This window comes from Lethenteron reissneri, chromosome 18 (genome assembly GCF_015708825.2).
Source record: "Lethenteron reissneri isolate LAM-NWPU_2019-01 chromosome 18, ASM1570882v1, whole genome shotgun sequence".
In the NCBI taxonomy this organism is placed as follows: domain Eukaryota; kingdom Metazoa; phylum Chordata; class Hyperoartia; order Petromyzontiformes; family Petromyzontidae; genus Lethenteron; species Lethenteron reissneri.
This window is the reverse complement of record NC_083796.1, coordinates 1,731,270-1,751,578: the sequence shown is the minus strand read 5'-3', so window position 1 is coordinate 1,751,578 and position 20,309 is coordinate 1,731,270. Positions and strand designations below refer to the sequence as shown.

Sequence of the window (20,309 nt, the reverse complement as noted above, 5' to 3'; positions counted from 1 at the left end):
CATCATTTCATGTGAGTGAGTGATGGATTGCGAAAGAGGGAAGTAGTGAGTGAGGCGAGTGACGTCATGTAATAAACTCTGCCCTACGTCATCATCCCTATCGCTTCGTGTGAGTGATGGATTGCGAAAGAGGGAAGTAGTGAGTGAGGCGAGTGACGTCATGTAATTCAGCCGTGACAACGTCATCTGCCCCATCCCTCCCCTGTCCGTGCGAGGGGTGGGGGTCCGCAGAGGGCAGTGCGAGTGGCGAGTGGACGAGGTGAGCGAGTGGTGAGTGGAGCGGTCGCGTCACCGCGGACGATCAGCAACAACAACGACGACGAGGAGGAGGAGGAGGGACGAGGGGGTCGATGGCGGCGCCGCACAGGGCCAAGCAGCAAGGGAACGAGACGGCGGTGGCCGAGGACGAGTGGACGACGCGGCACGGGGGGGGTGCCGCTCTGCTGCCGGGCGCAGGGGGGGCCCTGCGGCCCGTGGGGCCTGGCTCCAGGCGCTCCGTGCTGCTCGTCAAGCTCACCGACTCGGCGCTGCGGGCCCTGGAGACGCCGCCCGCACAGCGGGTGAGTGAGTGAGTGGGTGAGTGAGTAGGTGAGTGAGTGGATGGGTGAGTGAGTGAGTGGGTGAGTGAGTAGGTGAGTGAGTGGGTGAGTGAGTGGGTGAGTGAGTGGGTGAGTGAGTGGGTGGGTGAGTGAGTGGGTGAGTGAGTAGGTGAGTGAGTGGGTGAGTGAGTGGGTGAGTGAGTGGGTGAGTGGGTGGGTGAGTGGGTGGGTGAGTGGGTGGGTGAGTGGGTGGGTGAGTGAGTGGGTGGGTGAGTGGGTGGGTGAGTGAGTGGGTGGGTGAGTGAGTGGGTGGGTGAGTGAGTGGGTGAGTGAGTGGGTGAGTGGGTGAGTGAGTGGTGAGTGAGTGGGTGAGTGAGTGGCGGGGCAGGACAAGCGACTCGCTTGGAAGTTGTCTACGTGTGTGTGTGAACCTAGCCTGGCACAAGGCGCTCTGGTGGTGACGTCGTCGTGTTAGTGGCGAACGGTGGCTGCTGTTGTTGTTGGGTACGTGTGTTGTATTGTAGAGGCGCACTTAGCCTGGCACAAGTCGCTCTGGTGACGTCACCGTCGCGGAGGTGAATGTCGGCTGTTGTTGTGGATTGGGGTGTTGACTGTCTGTGGGCGAGGGTGTTGTATCCGTGTGTGTGTGTGGTGTGTGTGTGTGTATCCGTGTGTGTGTGTGGGTGTTGTATCCGTGTGTGTATGTGTGTGTCCGTGTGTGTGTGTGGGTGTTGTATCCGTGTGTGTGTGTGGTGTGTCCGTGTGTGTGTGGGTGTTGTATCCGTGTGTGTGTGTGGGTGTTGTATCCGTGTGTGTATGTGTGTGTCCGTGTGTGTGTGTGTGGGTGTTGTATCCGTGTGTGTGTGTAGTGTGTCCGTGTGTGTGTGGGTGTTGTATCCGTGTGTGTGTGGATGTGTAGTGTGTGTCTGGCGGAGAGCGGTTGTTTGATTGCGGCTACGGAAGCGCACCTAGCCTGGCACAAGCGCGTCACCGTTACGTAATGGCGAGTGCTGTTGTGGATTGTGGATTGATTGAGTGTCTGGCTGTATGTGTGCATGTCTTTGTATGCGTCTTTGTCGTCTCGATGTGCCACCAAGCCTGGTACAAACTCCCTTGCGTCGACGCGGTCATGGAGAGTAATGAGGAATGGCGGCTGTTGAGGGTTGGAGTGTCTGTGTGAGGGTGTGTGTGGCCGTGTGTGTGTCTGTGTGAGTGTGTGTCCGTGTGAGTGTGTGTCCGTGTGAGTGTGTGTCCGTGTGAGTGTGTGTCCGTGTGAGTGTGTGTCCGTGTGAGTGTGTGTCCGTGTGAGTGTGTGTCCGTGTGAGTGTGTGTCCGTGTGTGTGAGTGTGTGTGTCCGTGTGTGTGAGAGTGTGTGTCCGTGTGTCTGTCCGTGTGAGTGTGTCTGTGTGAGTGTGTCTGTGTGAGTGTGTCTGTGTGTCTGTCCGTGTGTCTGTGTGTGTGTCTGTCCGTGTGTGTGAGAGTGTGTCTGTCCGTGTGTGTGAGAGTGTGTCTGTCTGTGTGTGTGAGAGTGTCTGTCCGTGTGTGTGAGAGTGTGTCTGTCCGTGTGTGTCTGTCCGTGTGTGTGTGTCTGTTCGCTCGTGTGTGTCCGTGTGTCTTCGTGTGTGTCCGTGTGTGTCTGTGTCGGTGAGTGTCTGTGTGTGTGAGATTGTGTCTGTGCTAGGGACCTCCCCTTGGTCTACTCGGCCAAGTGCTGTTAGCGAGCACCTATGAAGGGCAGTACGACAGTGGCCAATACTGTACCACACCCGACCGCCTTTGTCTCCCCAGTGCTGTGTAAACATCACCACTAGGGAGATAAAGGCGGTCGGGTGTGGCCACTGCCGTACTGCCCTTAATAGGTGCTCGCTATAACAGCACTTGCCCTGACAGTCTGTTGAGGCTATACGGGGGATGTTTTATTCGTGTTAAACAGCTTTTGTGTGTACGTAAGTGTGCGTATTTGTGGTGTTTTTGTGGGTCTATGTGTATGCGTGTGTACTCTGTGTGTACTCTCTGTGTGCACTCTAAAGGGGGAGCGGTCGTATAGGGGTTAGGGTGCTGCGCTGACTGACGGCCAACACCAGTGACGATTTTATGAACCGGTCCTGGGCCTCCCCTAGGTCGACTCAACCTCAAATGAGTATCTAGTGCGCGTGTGTCAATATCCTCACTGGGGAGACAAAGGCGGCCGGGCGTGGTGTTGGCCACCCATCCCCTCGTGTGCCGTGCCGACCTTCATAGGTGCCGCTCGCTAACAGCACTTGCCCCTTTGTACTCTGTAAGTGCACCTAGACTGGTACAAATTCTGTGGTGACGTCACCGTGACTTCGTCGCGAATGGCGGATGTTGTGGGTTGGTTTAATGTGTACGGTAGGCTTTGTCTGGGTGAGTTTGTGTTGTATGTATGTCTGCATGTCTGAGTGAGTTTGTGTTGTATGTATGTCTGCATGTCTGAGTGAGTTTGTGTTGTATGTATGTCTGCATGTCTGAGTGAGTTTGTGTTGTATGTATGTCTGCATGTCTGAGTGAGTTTGTGTTGTATGTATGTTTGCATGTTTGAGTGAGTTTGTGTTGTATGTATGGCTACATGTTTGAGTGAGTTTGTGTTCTATGTATGTCTACATGTTTGAGTGTCTGTGTTAGTGTGTTCTCTCCCTTACTGTATGACTGTGTCTTTGTGTGTACAGGATCTTATGTACGTATCCATCTGTGTGTCTGATAATAATGCGTCTTACTGCACTTTAGCCTGACTATTCACATGTTTATTCTTACTGTGTATACTTGTCTATTCTGTTTATATATATTTTTTCATGTCTCTGACTTTTATAATTGTGTGTCCGTGTGTGCCAATGTGTTCCTGGTCTCCCTGTCTCGGTGTTACTCTGCGTCTCTCTGGGCTGTCCCCGTGTTTTCGCATCTCTTCTGCCCCGAGATTCAGTCAACCAAATTATAGAAGGACGTCTTTTTGTATCTTCAGACGACCTCGACTCGAATAACCATCTGCATATCCTAATCGGCTCAAGCCTCGCGTAAATCACGTGACCTCTGTGTGTCCCACGCCCAGTCTGAATCCCTCCCCTCTTCCCCACCCCCTGTGAAAACAGACGCCACTCCGACTAGTGCCAATTGTGCGCGATAATTTAAATTGGGGGGACGCAACACAAAATACAAACAGCCCTTATGCTGCTGATGCTTGCCAAAGATTTATGTGGTGGAGGTATCACATTATTTGAGGTTTCGTAGAAAAGGAAAACAACTACTTTTAACGTCATTATCACTCGGCCACTGCGCTCAAGTGATGTCACGTGAACGGGCGTTTAATTAAGAAAATCGTCGGCAGTGATGTCACGGTGACGTCACTGGAGTGCCATCGTGACGCCTTCGACCGTGATGGAACCGTACCGCGTTGTTGGTGCGGCCCTTTGTGGAAAAAAAAAACGCAGAACAAAAACCCCGCAAAGTTCTCTCCCAGAAGCGCGGAGAGAGAGATGGGTCTCGAAATAGCATCGAGAGACGAACATTAGGAGCACACGCTGATCGGAGAACACGCAGGTTCATGACGTCCAAACGATTACGAAGAGTGGAGCTTGGGCAGGACACGGCACAGCGGGGGGAGGGGGGGGGGCGATCACTCGGAATGGACCAATCGATCAGGGCTGACGATGATGGTTGGTTTAAAATAGGATGAAACATTCAACACAAGAATACACCATCTGGCCGGACGTATAAAATACAATCCTGCAATGTGGAACCTTTGTACCCGTACACTGTAGCCACGATCGCAGTAGTCGTGCCGTGAAGTGTGTGTGTGTGATTCCGTCTGGGAGCGGGAGTGTAGTGGTTATCGCGCTGCACTACGAACCCGACGACCCGAGTTCGATTCCCGCTCATGGCCAACACCGGTGATGATCATGTGAACTGGTCCTGATCTTCCCCGAGGTCGACTCAGTTTTGGGTGGTGTGTAAACATCACCACTGGGGAGATAAAGGTGGCCGGGCGTGGTGCTGGCCACCCACCCCCTCGTGTGTCACAGTGCCGGCCTTCATAGGCGCTCGCTCACAGCACTTGCCCCAGCAGTCTGTTAAAGGCTATTCAGGGGGATCTTTGTATTTGTGTCCGTCGGTCCGTTGTTAACGCATTAATAGCCGAGGTTGAGCCTCTGTGTGTGTGTGTGTACGGCCGGTCACCTTCCTGTGTACGTGACCGCAGCGGTGAGATAGCTGCCAAAAGCGATCCCCCTGAAAACCCTTCTCTTACATTTCCACATTTCTGCTGAGTGTGCGTTTACCACACGCGCGTGTGTGTGTACGCACGCGTGCGCGTGTGTGTACGCGCGTGTGTGTGTACGCGCGTGTGTGTGTACGCACGCGTGCGCGTGTGTGTACGCACGCGTGCGCGTGTGTGTACGCACGCGTGCGCGTGTGTGTGTACGCGCGCGTGTGCGAGCGTGCGTACACACACGCACGCGTGCGCGTGTGTGTACGCACGCGTGCGCGTGTGTGTACGCGCGCGTGCGCGTGTGTGTGTACGCGCGCGTGTGTGTGTACGCGCGCGTGCGCGTGTGTGTGTACGCACGCGTGTGCGAGCGTGCGTACACACACGCACGCGTGCGCGTGTGTGTACGCACGCGTGCGCGTGTGTGTGTACGCACGCGTGTGCGAGCGTGCGTACACGCGCGCCTGTGGCGGTGTAATGCAACAAGTGACATCACTCTCGAGCGTTGGGAAAATTCGCAGCCAACCGAACAGAAACCGCAATACTATTTGCATCGCCTTATCTCTCGTCCCCCGCTCGTTTTAGATAATTTTGAAAGCCACTTAAATGGCCTTCGAATCGCGGCGGCGTTGGCGTAAAAACTGACGGTCAGATGAATTCACGATAAATAGCTGCTTGCTCTGCTTAATTGCTGCAATTGGTGATGCGGATGGACACGTCGAATGAGCGATGATCCAGCCCCAGTTAAGAAAGGAGAGCTGGGTTTAGCGCGTGTGTGTGTGTGGTTGTAATACTCTGTCCCATCACGGTGACGAGAGGGGTGTTTAAGACTTAAACTGTCGTTTAGGGGGAGAGAGTATGGGTAGGAATATCTCCCCCCCCCCCCACATCAACCCATTGGCACTGTGGTTTAAATTTAATTTTACCAGGTTAGGCCCCACCGTGCTGTATAGCTATTTTTCAGAAGCGAATGACACAGCTCAACGAAGTGGCTTATCACGTGGAAATGTATCGCAGCCAAATACTCTGAAATGCGTGATGTTGATTCTAAATGTGGATGGAAAACCAGAAGACTTGTAGACAAATCCATGCACCCATGGGGGGAGAGACAGAGACACCAACTCCAAATGTACAGCAGCAGGCGTCAGGGTCAGGATCGAAGCCACGACCTCCTGTATACCAGGCGAGGCAGTTAACATGCAACCCGGTGAGCCAAATTCGATTGCCATTAGTGACGAATGATTCCTGTAACAGTCCTGGGTTCCCTCCTGCTTTACCAGCCCGCACCAAGCCGGTGAAGTATGGTCAAATGGCGGCGGTGGGAGGTCTCGCTTTAAACGTCGTTCCTTCTGCCAGCAGTGGCGCGTGAGCAATACGTTGCAGGGCTGCACCTTTACCTTGACTTCTCTTTACTGTTGACGTTTTGAAAGACACTTTATTCTCATCGTCAGCGGCATCATCCTGATGCTCTTATTAGATGATGCTTACCGTCCCGTCCCTAAAGTGTTCAGAAAAGTTAGCGGAGTGCTTGGGCAGGACACATGTCACGGCGAGGAGGGGGACGATGGCAGATGGTCGAGAATAGTCTAGGGGAGAGTGGCAGCCAAGGAGAGGACATCCACCATCGCGGAGGAGATGGAGCGACGAGGTCAATTCGTGCATTGGTGATGTTCAGTGGCGGCTTGGGGAAGCCTTCATCCAGCAGTGGATTGATCGTGGCTGATGGTGACGATGACGATGATGATGGTGAACATTCCCCATCCGGAGATGTCGGTGAATTGTCGCGACGCTTCGCGAATTCATCCAAAATTGCACTCTCCAACAGTGGAATCGATCCGGTGTGGTTTCTGCTGTCGTCGTCGTTGACATAGCGGTGAACGGCAAATCGCGTCCGCGAGCGGTAACGTCGACGGCCGTCGCAACTCTGCAAATTGAAAAGCATCAATTGCTACGCACGCGACGCCTTGCGTCGCGAAGCTAAGGGGGTGGGGGGGGGACTGCTTTACTCGTCAAACTAAAATCCCATGCAATTGTGCCCGCCCCCCAGGGGAAAGTTGAGGAATTCGACGAGTCTCTCAGAATAGAATAAAATATCCATCCTGTGTCTGCCTGCAGCTGTTGGGGCTGGGGGTGGGGGGGGTGCTTTCACAGGATGGCTATAACTGTCAATCTCTGACACCCCCCTCGAGTCACTGACACAGCACCACCATCACCTCTGGTCTCTGACACAGCACCACCACCACCTCTGGTCTCTGACACAGCACCACCACCTCTGGTCTCTGACACAGCACCACCACCTCTGGTCTCTGACACAGCACCACCACCTCTGGTCTCTGACACAGCACCACCATCACCTCTGGTCTCTGACACAGCACCACCACCACCTCTGGTCTCTGACACAGCACCACCACCTCTGGTCTCTGACACAGCACCACCACCTCTGGTCTCTGACACAGCACCACCACCGCCTCTGGTCTCTGACACAGCACCACCACCACCTCTGGTCTCTGACACAGCACCACCACCTCTGGTCTCTGACACAGCAGCACCACCACCACTGGTCTCTGACACAGCACCACCACCACCTTTGGTCTCTGACACAGCACCACCACCTTTGGTCTCTGACACAGCACCACCACCTCTGGTCTCTGACACAGCACCACCACCTCTGGTATTGCGACCTCTTCATCGTCTGTAACGCCTCATTGTCACCTCATCTGTGGGCTCTGACACAGCCTTGACACTTTCTCTGTTGTGCCGCAGTGAATGAATGAATGCGTGCTTCTGCACCTGTGATGTCTGCAAGGGTTCTTTACAGTCGAATCTTACACATCGCGGGGGGTTAGGGGGGCAGGCCCCCCACGATCTGGAAAAACCACGCGAAATGTTTTGGTCCCCTTGGCGAGTGAAGCGAGCACCTCGCGTTACTAAACTTTTTAAGTTGTCTCTACATTTGCAGCCTTTGCTTTAACTTTTTACGAAATTTTACTTTAAAAAAATGGTCTATTTATGGTATCAAATATAAAATACATTAATATTATACAGTACTGTACTTTCTGAGTTACTCAACTTTTCACGTGTCGTCTGCGGCCTTCGCAAAACTCCCAAAATATTCCCAAAATATTCCCATTTAATTTCTTCTGCCGACCCCACGACATATCGAAGCTGCGATGGGGAAATTTGGCGATGATGCACAAGGGTCGACTGTATTTGTTTTAGACTGTTGCTGAGCACAGGCCCAAAGGCCCAAAAACATCAAACGGCCACTAGCAAACAGCACTGTCAAAGTTGTAATGGTAATAATTTGGGGAATTTGCACGGTGATTACAATGTCTTTGGTGGGGGGGGGGTAAGAGACGATGGGGGAGGGGGAGAGGATTTCCACAGTGGAGCAGTGGCGAGGGACGAAGCAGAAAGAGAGAAGTGTTGTGCCCTGTATTGTGGCTCGTGACTGGGTCGGTGGGCGAGTTGGTGACTGAGTTGGTGAATCAGTGGGTTGGTGACTGAGTTGGTGAGTCAGTGGGTTGGTGACTGAGTTGGTGAGTCAGTGGGTTGGTGACTGAGTTGGTGAGTCAGTGGGTTGGTGAATGAGTTGGTGAGTCAGTGGGTTGGTGACTGAGTTGGTGAGTCAGTGGGTTGGTGTCTGAGTTGGTGAGTCGGTGGGTTGGTGACTGAGTTGGTTAGTCAGTGGGTTGGTGAATGATATGTGAGTCAGTGGGTTGGTGACTTAGTTGGTGAGTCAGTGGGTTGGTGACTGAGTTGGTGAGTCAGTGGGTTGGTGACTGAGTTGGTGAGTCAGTGGGTTGGTGACTGAGTTGGTGGGTCGGTGGGTTGGTGACTGAGTTGGTGAGTCAGTGGGTTGGTGACTGAGTCGGTGAATCGGTTGGTTGGTGACTGAGTTGGTGAGTCGGTGGGTTGGTGACTGAGTTGGTGAGTCAGTGGGTTGGTGACGGAGTTGGTGAGTCAGTGGGTTGGTGACTGAGTTGGTGAGTCAATGGGTTGGTGACTGAGTTGGTGAGTCAGTGGGTTGGTGACTGAGTTGGTGAGTCAGTGGGTTGGTGACTGAGTTGGTGAGTCAGTGGGTTGGTGACTGAGTTGGTGAGTCAGTGGGTTGGTGACTGAGTTGGTGAGTCAGTGGGTTGGTGACTGAGTTGGTGAGTCAGTGGGTTGGTGACTGAGTTGGTGAGTCAGTGGGTTGGTGACTGAGTTGGTGAGTCAGTGGGTTGGTGACTGAGTTGGTGAGTCAGTGGGTTGGTGACTGAGTTGGTGAGTCAGTGGGTTGGTGACTGAGTTGGTGAGTCAGTGGGTTGGTGACTGAGTTGGTGAGTCAGTGGGTTGGTGACTGAGTTGGTGAGTCAGTGGGTTGGTGAATGATATGTGAGTCAGTGGGTTGGTGACTTAGTTGGTGAGTCAGTGGGTTGGTGACTGAGTTGGTGAATCGGTGGGTTGGTGACTGAGTTGGTGAATCAGTGGGTTGGTGACTGAGTTGGTGAGTCAGTGGGTTGGTGACTGAGTTGGTGAGTCAGTGGGTTGGTGACTGAGTTGGTGAGTCAGTGGGTTGGTGACTGAGTTGGTGAGTCAGTGGGTTGGTGACTGAGTTGGTGAGTCAGTGGGTTGGTGAATGATATGTGAGTCAGTGGGTTGGTGACTTAGTTGGTGAGTCAGTGGGTTGGTGACTGAGTTGGTGAATCGGTGGGTTGGTGACTGAGTTGGTGAGTCAGTGGGTTGGTGACTGAGTTGGTGAGTCAGTGGGTTGGTGACTGAGTTGGTGAGTCAGTGGGTGTATGAGCGGGAGGGTGAGTGGGTTCTGGTGAGTGGGCGAGCGAGTGAGAGAGTATGTGGTTATGCGGGCGGGTGTGCTGCTGTGACATGCAGTCGTGGTGGTTGAACAGTGTGGATAATGAGTGACAAAAGGAGAATCGACTACTGATTTGAATCATCGCCTGGGCTTCCAATGGGCATAATTTATGGAGTCACGGGGGGGGAGGGGGGGAGTGCATGACTCATTGTACGGCTAACGAGCTGTCGGTAATGGGTTGACTGGCCAATAATTATATATTTTATCTGAGCTTGAGACGCCACCTGTACAGTAATGCTCGTATTCGTCAGCCATTTAGCCCACTGCGTTGTGTATAGAGGCCCTAATTACTTGTCATTTAATCAATTAACATCTATGACTAAGCTGCCGCTGCGACGTTAATCGTTAGCAGCGCACCGGACTGGCAATCCAGAGGTCGCAGGTCCGAGACGACCTCCAGGCGCGGCAGTTGTCACAACGGGGCAAGTTTCCCAAATCCTTTCCCTCCCCCCACAACGCCCTCCGCCTCTGTCCACCCAGCAACACGAATGGGTTCACCGCAGTTTGGCTGTGATTGCCCGTGGTGGGGTAAAGTGTGGGTACTGCCAACTTCTTACAGCACGTCCGGTCAATGTGGCAGAGTTAGCTGAACTATTTTAACTTTATTTTTACCAGGTAATGCCCACTGAGCTGCATAGCTTTATTCAGGAGTGACCTGGCCACAAATGATACCTCAACAAAGTGGCTTATCATCTGGACATTTATAGCAGCCAAATACTCTAAAGGCGTGATGTTGATTCTAAATGTGAAGGGAAAAACCGGAGGACCCGGATAAAAATCCACGTACAGGCGTCCGGGTCGGGATCTAACCCACGACCTCCTGAATACCAAGCGAGGCATTTAGCATCTCCAAGCCACTGTCAAACCCCAAGTTAAGTCCAAAGCACCCCCCTTTTTTGGGTTCGCTCGAGCGTAGAGGCGCCATCCGGCATCAGCTGACGCGAGCGGTTTCGGGGGCTGCGCCCAGCGCAGCTGCCTCCATCTGCACCCTGTGACGTGGGCCCGTGGACCTTGGCCACGCGGCCTCGGGGAAACACAGACTCGGCGCTTTTATAGGAGGTAGAGAAAATCTGCCTCCCCGCGCTGTAAAGCTAGCGCGCGCATTGCCAGCCACAAGTTTGGCGAGTTTCACTCTGCCCCCCCACCCCCTCTTCTTCTGTGCTCTGAAGTTGGGCTGTTGCCTGAAATGTTGGACCACTTTTTTCCTTTTTCTGAATAAAGTTGCAGAGCAAAGGCTCAAAAAGATCGAATGACCGTCACTAAACGGCTTTTTACAGTATTATCAAAGTTGTAAGAGATAATAGTTTTGAACACGTGTATTCTTGAGTTGAGGAAGGTTAATGTTGTGAGAGCTTTGGGGGGAAAAGACGACGATGATGGGAGGAGGAGATTCCACAGTGGAGCATTGTGAGGGTAGAAGCAGAAAAATAGAAGTGTTGTGACCTGCACTGTGATGGGTGGGTGAGTGGTTCGGTGAGTGAGTGAGTGATTGAGTGGGTGGGTGAGCATCTTATTGTGCTTGCAGTGTGGTGAGTGGCTTTGTGAGTGAGTGGGTGGGTGAGTGAGCGAGTAGGTAAGTCGGTGAGTAAGTGAGTGGGTGGGTGTGTTGTTTTGACCTGCACAGTGTGTTGGTAGCGGTATGAGCACAGTGTGGACGAGACTAAACAATCTGTCTGCTTGACCGAGTGTGCATGCAACAACCCTTTAAAGTCAATTCACTGCTGAATGACGGCCTCCCCATCGCCATGCCATCGCCAGGTCGCTTCTGAAAAAGAGCTATACAGCTCAGTGGGCCTTACCTGGTAAGATAAAATATATAGTTTAATAGTAATAGACTAAATCAAGCACGTCCGAGGTTATTTTGGTTTCGGGTGTTAAATCACCCGGCGGTTACATTTTTCTTTAGACGAAGTTTGTTTATTTTACATTTTCTGCATAAGCACCGTCCATCCAAATGCAGTGGACTACAATAACTGTCGTAACAAAACAAAACAAATACGCAAGGAAAAAAGAACGTTTTTACATCAAACCTTGGTGTTGTAATTCGATAAAATCTTGACAATTTCACGGACTGGCTCGCCAAAGCGTTGCCACTAACCCCCCCGGCGGCGCTATTACGGAGAAGCCTTTTTGGCCGGCTGACCACGTCACGCCACCACGTTGATCGCCATCTCGTGGTGCGCCTCCACGACTCGATCTGCGCCGATTAAATCCGTTCCAAAGACGAGACGCACGTCGGAAAGCATTTGCACAAAATCTCACCGTGCATATTCATGGGGTTTTCCTCCCTGTGTTTGTGTATTGGCTGATTGAATTGACTGACGGCATGGGAACAGCATGCGTGTGCAAGCGTGCGTGTTTGCGCATCGCGCTCACGGCCACCACCAGTGAGGATTATCTGAACTGGTCCTGGGCCTCCCTTAGGTCGAATCATCCTCAAATGAGTACCTGGTGCGATGTGTTAAACATTGCCGTGAGGGAGACAAAGGCGGCGAGGCTTGGTTGTTGGCCACCCACCCCCTTCGTGTGTCGTGCCGGCCTACATAGGTATTCGCAGGCAGCACTTGCCCCAACAGTCTGTTAAGGCTATACGGGGGAGCTTGTCTTTGTTTGCACATCATCTTGGTGATGAACGCAGCTGTGGGTCAGTGGGGGGTGGGCAGAGACGTCTGTGATTAATTCGGCCTTCTCAAGTCAAGCGAGTTTTACGGTCTCAGGCCGGTATAATCGTGTTAAATTAGGCTTCTTAAATTGTCTTAATTCCACCTCCCGAGAATTTAAAATATCAGTTTGATGTTCGTCATGTGACGAACGTTGCTCTCGGTTGGCAGGGCAGGATGGGAAAGTGCTGCCCTCCGCTCTGTTGGATCAGAGGTCGCTCAGAAATAGCTCTGTGATGTCCACTTCTGCCGGCCATTCTCTTAACAAGAAGGGGATCCGCCCTGCTGTGCGCATTCCGAATAGATTCTTCGTCTTGTGATGCTGATAATCGGGACTCGAAAGACTAAACACAATTATTGAAAGGAATTTAAGTGAAGTTAATTAATCAATGAATAATGAATGTCCAAACACTACCCCCTCCCCCCTGTATCTGCTCCCTCCCAATCCCTCCTCTCCTCTTTTCCCCACCACAGGGAGCCTCATCCCCACAGCCAAAGATCTGTCTGGGAGGAGACAAGGGGGTAAGGACCTCCATCACCACCTCCATCTCACATGGGCGCCCCACTCAGCCGTTGGTGGCCGCCAGAACGTCGCTAAAAATAACAATCACCATAATTCAGAGCGCCTTGTCCATCTGTTTGCCTGCCCTGGAGTTTGTTTGACCATACTTCACCACACTGGTCATTGTGGGGGGCGGTGGGGGGGGGTTTGGTCGTACGTATGTTGAACTTCTCTCGCACTGTACATAGCCAACCGTGCTAATCGCAGGTGTGGGGGAGGTACAACAAACTAAACACAAAAAACTATTCTAAAGAAATGATGATTCAGTGTAGTGTATTGTAGTGGAGTGTCTAGTGAGTGGTGTAGAGTAGTGTAGTTTATAGTGGCGTGTATAGTAGTATGTGCGTATGTTGAACTTATTTCGCACTGTACGTCGCCAACCGCGCTAGTCAGAGGTGCGGGGGAAGGACAACAAACTAAACACAACAAGAAGCAGTTCTAAAGAACTTAGTTTTCAATCTAGATTTAAAAGTGCATGACTCCAGTGGCTTCATAATGTGAACTCGTGGCACGGGATAGAGTGTTCCCCCTCTCACACAAGGCCTTGGTTTTCTCCGGGTACGCCAGTTTACTCGCCACGTGCATAATGAACGCAATTCATCATTATTTGACAACTAAAAAAATAAAAGCCTCAATGTGGCAGCAGCAGCAGCAGCAGCAGGACCAAGAGTCCTGTGACTCGGTGTGGCTCTCCTAGATAAATACATAACATACATCACAAAGGAGACCTGGGTGTGTGGGGGGTGGTCTGCTCACAGCTGTTAGACCTCCTAGGGGGGGTGGGGTGGAGGTGTTGGTTGTGTTTAGAGGGTGGTGGCCCGAGGGGTGGTGGTGGTGATGATGACGATGACTACAACAACAACTAGAGATGCAAAACTATTTTGTCGCCAAACCAGTCCCACTGGAAACTTCTGCCTGGGCGGCCAGCAGGGGAGGAGGGTAGACCTTCACTGCCAGCTGATTTGCACGGCACTCGCCCTATGACCAGGGCCGTTCGAGCCAAAGCCACGATGCTCTCTGGCATCACTAACGGCCAACTGGTCCATGGTGTTGGTGCCAGCCGTGGTTAGAAATATACTCGGCAGTGTGCTCATTGCTACCTGACCGCTGGGTTGGTGTCAATGGCGTAGCTCCCGAGTGTGCAGGCGGTACAATTGCACCGCGGGCGCCGAGGTACGGAGAAGAGGGGGTGTAGGGGGTGGTGGAAGGGGGGTTAACTTGGACTGGGGACCCCACTTCAAGCCATGCCAACCACACTCCACCACCGCTCGGCAGGCACCACCCTGTGTGGTTGGCACCGACTCGATGGCACAGATGTCACCGGGCCGTGCCACTCCCCGGTTAAGAGTTTTTTTGCATTTCCCGTAGTACATGAAGATCCCTGTGCCGCTGTCCGAAAGCCCCAGCGGCTTCCGCACCTTCTCCATCTACCGCTCGCGGGACGGGGCTCAGGGCAGCTTTGACTGTGTGCACCAGCACGTGGACCGGTGAGTCCCCACCGGCCGCGCGCACGGAGGGGTGAGCTCGCAACCGAACCGCTCTCGTTCGTAATCGCGGCTCGCCTCTTGGCTCTGCCTTGTGGGAATGTATGTATATGTATGTTGAACGTCTTTCGCACCGTACGTAGCCAACCGTGCTAATCTGAGGTGCAGGGGAAGGACAACAAACTAAACACAAGAAGTAGTTCTAAAGAAATGAGTTTTCAATCTAGCTGATGATGTGAAAGTGCATTGCTCCAGTGGCTTCCTGAAATCGGAACGAAAAGCGTTTCAGACGGCTGCAGAAGCGCATCTGAACGCGTGCGATGCGGTGACCACCGTCTGTGACGGCCAGCCAAAATCCGCTGCGAGGATGACCGGAGTTTGCGTGATGATGGCTTATGTTACTCAACGAGATCATTTGTGGCAAGCACCTTGTGGGTAATGAGCGCGACCTCATAACGCATTCCTTCGGCAAACGGAAGCCGATGCAGCTCGGCGAGCACTGGACGGACGTGGACACGGACCATGCTCACAGCGTTGCTCAGGGTGAGCATTGGCTTTGAGCCAGCAGCTCGCCCTGAGCCATGCCCGAGGCTGAGACAAGCCCCGACTAAGAATACGGGCCGAACGCTTTCTGCAAACGGAGAGGAATTCAATGGCTGGCTCAAGAGGTCGCAGACGCCGAGTGGGTTAGATTCCAGGTTTCAGCCCACCGCCTGCAATTAAACCGCGCTCTCAAGCCTAGCGATTTGACGATTGTCTCGTGTTGCTCACCCACCGATGACAAAAAAATAAACACTGTCGCATTCAATGCGGTTCTGCACTTCCTTCAGCTGAATGTCATCTCCGAGAATTCAAATATCGGTTTGACTGTCGTGCGATTCTCGTTGGTCAGAGCGGATGGGAAAGTGCTGCTCCCCCCCGCCACCCCCACCCCTATCCCCCTACTGGGTGTGCACCAGAGGCCACTTGAAGAATATACCTCAGTGGTAGCTCTTCGATGTCCGCTTCCGTGGGCCGTTCTCTTGCGACATGGAGTGGCGCGCGGCTCTGCGAGATTTTCCCGAATGGATTCGCCGTCTCGTAACGTCGCCGATAGCGCGGTCTGGATTTTAAACTGGGGAGAAAGTGACAAAAAAACATTTCGCAAAACGGTGACGGGAAACACAAATTAAACGTAAAGGCTGGAAACAAATAAGCGTGGTTATAATGATAGCGATGATGGTGGTGGTGATGATACGAGCAACTTTTTATCGCTAAGTTTGATGTCTTTGCAAAACGTGACTAGAGGATTGTTCCTCCCATCGTGCATTGATATCTGTGAAGAAGAGCTCTGTGCGTGCCTCGACCCCGGCTGCGTTCCTGGAGTGAGCGCGGCCACTTGACGTGCGTGGAATTCCCTACCGTTGGAAATTCGTTCATCCGATAATAAGTCTCGTCTAAAAACCACATCTTAAGTCAGTTTATTCTTCTTCTTGGTTCTTTCGGTAAAGTCATCACGTAGAAGGGAAATAATAAAATAAAACATAATAAAATACAATTTTCACGACGTTTCGGCCACAACGCTGTCTTTCATTCGGACGCTGTCTTTCCGACAGCCCTGTTCTTCACCTGAGGGACGGCTGCTTGCTTTGTGGCCGAAACGTCGTGAGAATTGTATTTTATTATGTTTTATTTTATTATTTTATTATTTCCCTTCTACGTGACTTTACCGAAAGAACCAAGAAGATGAATACCTGCAGTCACAAAAGCTTTAAATCGAAAAATAAAATCCGTTTATTCTATTTGGCTTCTTCTCTCTTGGCCTTTCCTTATTCTTATTAGGAGCCTTGAGACATTAGTGGAAGGCGCCTGCGTGCATTAGCGTAATTGGTAATGCTGCTGATACTGATGCAACAATGCCGGTATGTGTGACTATGCCTGTACGTTCCGGCCTGTGCCTAGGCATGCACATACATGCATGTGTGTATTTATGCGTGTTGATACTTGCGCATACATATTTGCATGTGTTTATACCCCTGTGTGCTTGTTAGTACCTGCTCCTATCTTTATAACCTTGTGTGAGTGTGAGTGTACCCGTGTGGGCATGTATGTGTTACAGCCTGTGCGTGCGTGGGCATTAGCACCTGTGTATGCGTGTATGTATACCTGTGTGTGTTTGTATGGGGGCAGGGTGGTGGCGATTTAGTTTGCGCACTACGAACCCGGTTACCCGAGTTCGATTTCCGCTCGTGGCCAACACCAGTGATGCAGTGATGAGAATATCAGAACCGGTCCAGGGTCTCCCCTAGGTCGATGCAGCCTTAAATGTGTAAACTTCAGCACTGGGCAGAAAAACAGGCAGCCGGTCGTGGCGGCAGTGCCGACCACCCACCCCCTAGCACACCGTGCCACCCTTCACATGCACTGCCGCTCGCTAACGGCACTTGCTCCAACGGTCTGTTAAAGGCTACCTGGGGGGGCGGTTTCTTCGCCTGTGTGCGCGTGTGCAGGCTGGGCGTGCCGCGGCTGGACTGCGTGGGCACCGTGCAGGAGAAGCTGACGATCTGCGCCACGGACGACTCGTACCAGACGACGCGCGAGCGCATGGCGCAGGCCGAGGAGGAGACGCGCAGCCGCGGCGCCATCGTCATCAAACCCGGCGGCCCCTTCAACGGTGATGCTGCACCACACAAAGGGCAAAGGTCCCCCGCGTAGCCTTCACCGACTGTTAGCGAGGCGCACCGGTGACTGGGAAGGGTGGCCAGCACCTTGTCTGGTCACGTCTGTCTCCCCAGTGTTGTCAACCTAGACGCATGCAAAGACAAAAATCCCCCGTATAGCCTTAACAGGCTGTTGGGGCAAGTGCACCTATGAAGACTGGCACCGCACACGAGGGGGTGGGTAGCCAGCACCATGCCCAAGTAGGGATGACATCGCCAATAGTGCTTGTGCCAGGCTAGATGCACTTTGAGGCCACGTGAAGTGTCAAAGACTTGCTCCTGGCACGAGGTAATATGGCAGACTCACGTGCCATGGGTTGACTAACTGAGATGACTGGCAGATGCACCACCTGTGCTCCCCACTTGCAACTTTCTGACTGTCCTGCCATCTCCAGGCCACCTTGTAGGCCAATTTGCGTCTTGCTATAATAACGCCCTCATAGTGAGGTTTTAATTTTTCAACTTGCAACTTTTATATTTCTTGAAATTACTCGCACACGGAGTAATAGGTCACCTGCTTACACTTTATTAATCCTATTCTCGCACCCGTTGTAGGCACTCCTATGACTGCCTTCCACTGTCACCACACACTCTGCTTCTCCTACTACCCGCTCTCACCTACTCTGCATCTCACCTACTCTGCACCTCACCGACTCTCTCCTATCTCGCCGCTGCCCTCTCCTACGCTGCCCCGTACCCACTCACCCGTCTGTCCCGGGCGGGGGCTTCGGCCAACACCCGCCCGGCGACGGCGTGCGGGGCGCGGTCCCGTTGACGGTTTGAGCAGCAGCGGCGATGTCTTCTCTCTTGGTCCCCGAACAACTCCCTTTGCTCACGCACACTCCCGCTTATATACCCCTCCTTATTCCGAGTCCTCATGTACCTCTCGCACTCTTTCATCCCTAATCATTGCCCCCATCTCCCGTCTCCCCGGCGCCAACCTCCTGCCCCAGCGCGCACACCTGCTCATCCTCAATTGCACCCGCTCAACTGCGTGCACTGCGTACATCTCTACTCTACATTATCACAACGGTGATAATGGGCATAGTTTCAACTTGGAACGCGCCACTGCCGCACAGTACTCACTCGCTATCAGAGAGGACGACTAACCACTACACTTCCACTCTCCACACAACAGACACCACCCTCACCACCACGCATGTCTGGAACAAAGACAAAGATCCCACATATACCCTTAACAGGCTATTGGGCAACTGCTGTTAGCGAGCACCTATGAAGGCCGGCGCAGCACACGAGGGGGTGTGTGGCTAAGACCATGCCCAATCGCCCTTGTCACCCCACACCACACCGGTACTCATTTGAGGCTGAGTCGATCTAGGAGGGCCCAAGATCGGTTCAGATAATTGTCACTGGCGTCGACCGTGAGCGGGAATCGAACCCAGGTCGCGCTAACCGCTACGCCACCACAACGCCAACATGCCACAACTTTACACGCACACCACCACACACCATTACTACCACGCCACCACACACGCGAACGTGCGCGCCACCACGCCCAGCTCTCGTCCGGTGTCTCGCACGAGGGATTAGTGTGAGCGGCAGCGGCGGCGGGCGCCTCTCCGCATCGTTGACGGATCGCCGTCTGCCCTGAAAATATTTGAGCAATTGCCTGGGAGCGCGACGGGGCACGTTTCCGCAGGCGTCTCGCGGCGTTCCCGAGCATCGTCCGACGCGTGACCAACGATTACGCCCCAAATTTAAACCCCCGCGACACGAATTAAGAGCGGGGGGGGCCAAAGGTCGAGCTCTGGTGTTGTAACGGATCCTCGCTCGTTAACGCTGGCACGCCGCGTCCTCCCCCGGGGAGGCAATTATTTGTTCCCAGGCTGCGCGTCACTTGGCTGACACGGTCCTCTCGTGTTCGTTTTTTTTACCGCCTTTATTTCACGGCCGCAGAGGAATTACTCCTAACGACGACGAAAGGGAAATGACCGCCGTTGACTTGACGAGTAGGTGGTTTTTCGCAACCGGTATTAAGATTCACAATGGATTATAATTTTTTTATGTTAGGCCGCGTATTTAATTGACTTGAACACCCCGACGCAGCCAAACAAATTTTATTGTAACGCGGTGCACAAGTGTTTGAAGACTCGCCATTCACACACACACACCCACTCATTCACCCACTCACCCAATCAAGAACACAATTATTCACACACATTTAACCACCCACTCATTCACCCACCCACTCATTCACTCACTCACTCACTTATTCACTCGCTCACTCACTCGCCCACTTATTCACTCGCCCACCCACTCACTCGCTCACCCACTCGCTCACCCACTCACTGATCCTCTCATTCACCCGGAAAGTCGGTGGTGGAGGGCCCACGCGATTAAGGGGCCCTTCACAACAGCCGTGTTTTTTCTACTCCAACCATCTCACCGTTACCGCCACCCCTCGCCCTCCTCCCTCCCTGCCGCCGCCACCACCCCAGGCAAGAGAACCGTTCGGAGGTTGCCGCCCGAGTTGATGGACCTCGCCCCAGGGCGCAAGCGATCGGCGCCACTCAACCCAGCTAACACCCTGCGCAAGGCCCCGGCCGCCGGCACTAACAGCGCTGCCGCCGCCACAACCGCCGCTGCGCTCCGTCCGGCGTCCCCTGCGGCCGCCGCCGCCGCCTCCTCGGGCCCTGCGGAGGCCCTGCGGCGCCCCATGCGCGAGCGTGTGGTGCACTTCCTGGCGCTGCGGCCCTGCAAAAAAGCCGAGCTGGTGGCACGGCTAGAGAGGGACGCTGGTGGCGTTGGTGGTGGTGGGCAGTGTGACCGTTCGCAAGTGTTCGCTATCCTGGAGCAGGTGAGGCGGTGTTTTGAGAAGTTGTTTTTGCCCGTTTCATAAAAACATCTGGCACTAGAATATGACGACACTCGCTCGTGAGCCAAGAGGAGCCTCCCACTGCCACTGCTGGTGGAGAATGCTACTCGTATCCACCACGGGCAGTGTCGCCCACGGGCAAATATTTTTGCATACACGCAAGTCTTATAGGCCCACTTCCTATATTTTCTCAAACTCCATACTATATATCACGTTTTTTTTCCCCCCAAATTTTCTTGGGCAATGGGTTCCAGCTGGCCAGCGTGGCCACCTTCGCCAGGCAATTGTGAACCGGGCACAGTGGTGGCAAAAAAAACACCTTGGAGGCAGGGGTTGGTGGATGACGTGCAGATTTTGTGAAGCTCCCAAAGCCACTGGATTAAATGCGTTGGTTGCCATGAGACTGCGGGAGAGCAGGTGGGTTTTTAAACCCCTCCGTCCTGTTTCTAGTTTGT

General features: G+C 53.2%; 1 protein-coding gene across 1 annotated transcript in view; it reads left to right on the top strand.

Annotated features, from left to right (window-relative positions):
* The first annotated feature begins 201 nt into the window (after positions 1-201).
* Positions 202-20,309, top strand: part of LOC133343682 (RNA polymerase II elongation factor ELL-like) — a 34,063-nt gene continuing 13,955 nt past the window's right edge. Inside the window, 5 exon segments of the mRNA XM_061553415.1 lie at positions 202-560; positions 12,748-12,795; positions 14,204-14,322; positions 16,809-16,972; positions 19,478-19,836. Coding sequence (XP_061409399.1) covers positions 351-560; positions 12,748-12,795; positions 14,204-14,322; positions 16,809-16,972; positions 19,478-19,836 — 900 coding nt within the window. The 5' untranslated portion in view covers positions 202-350.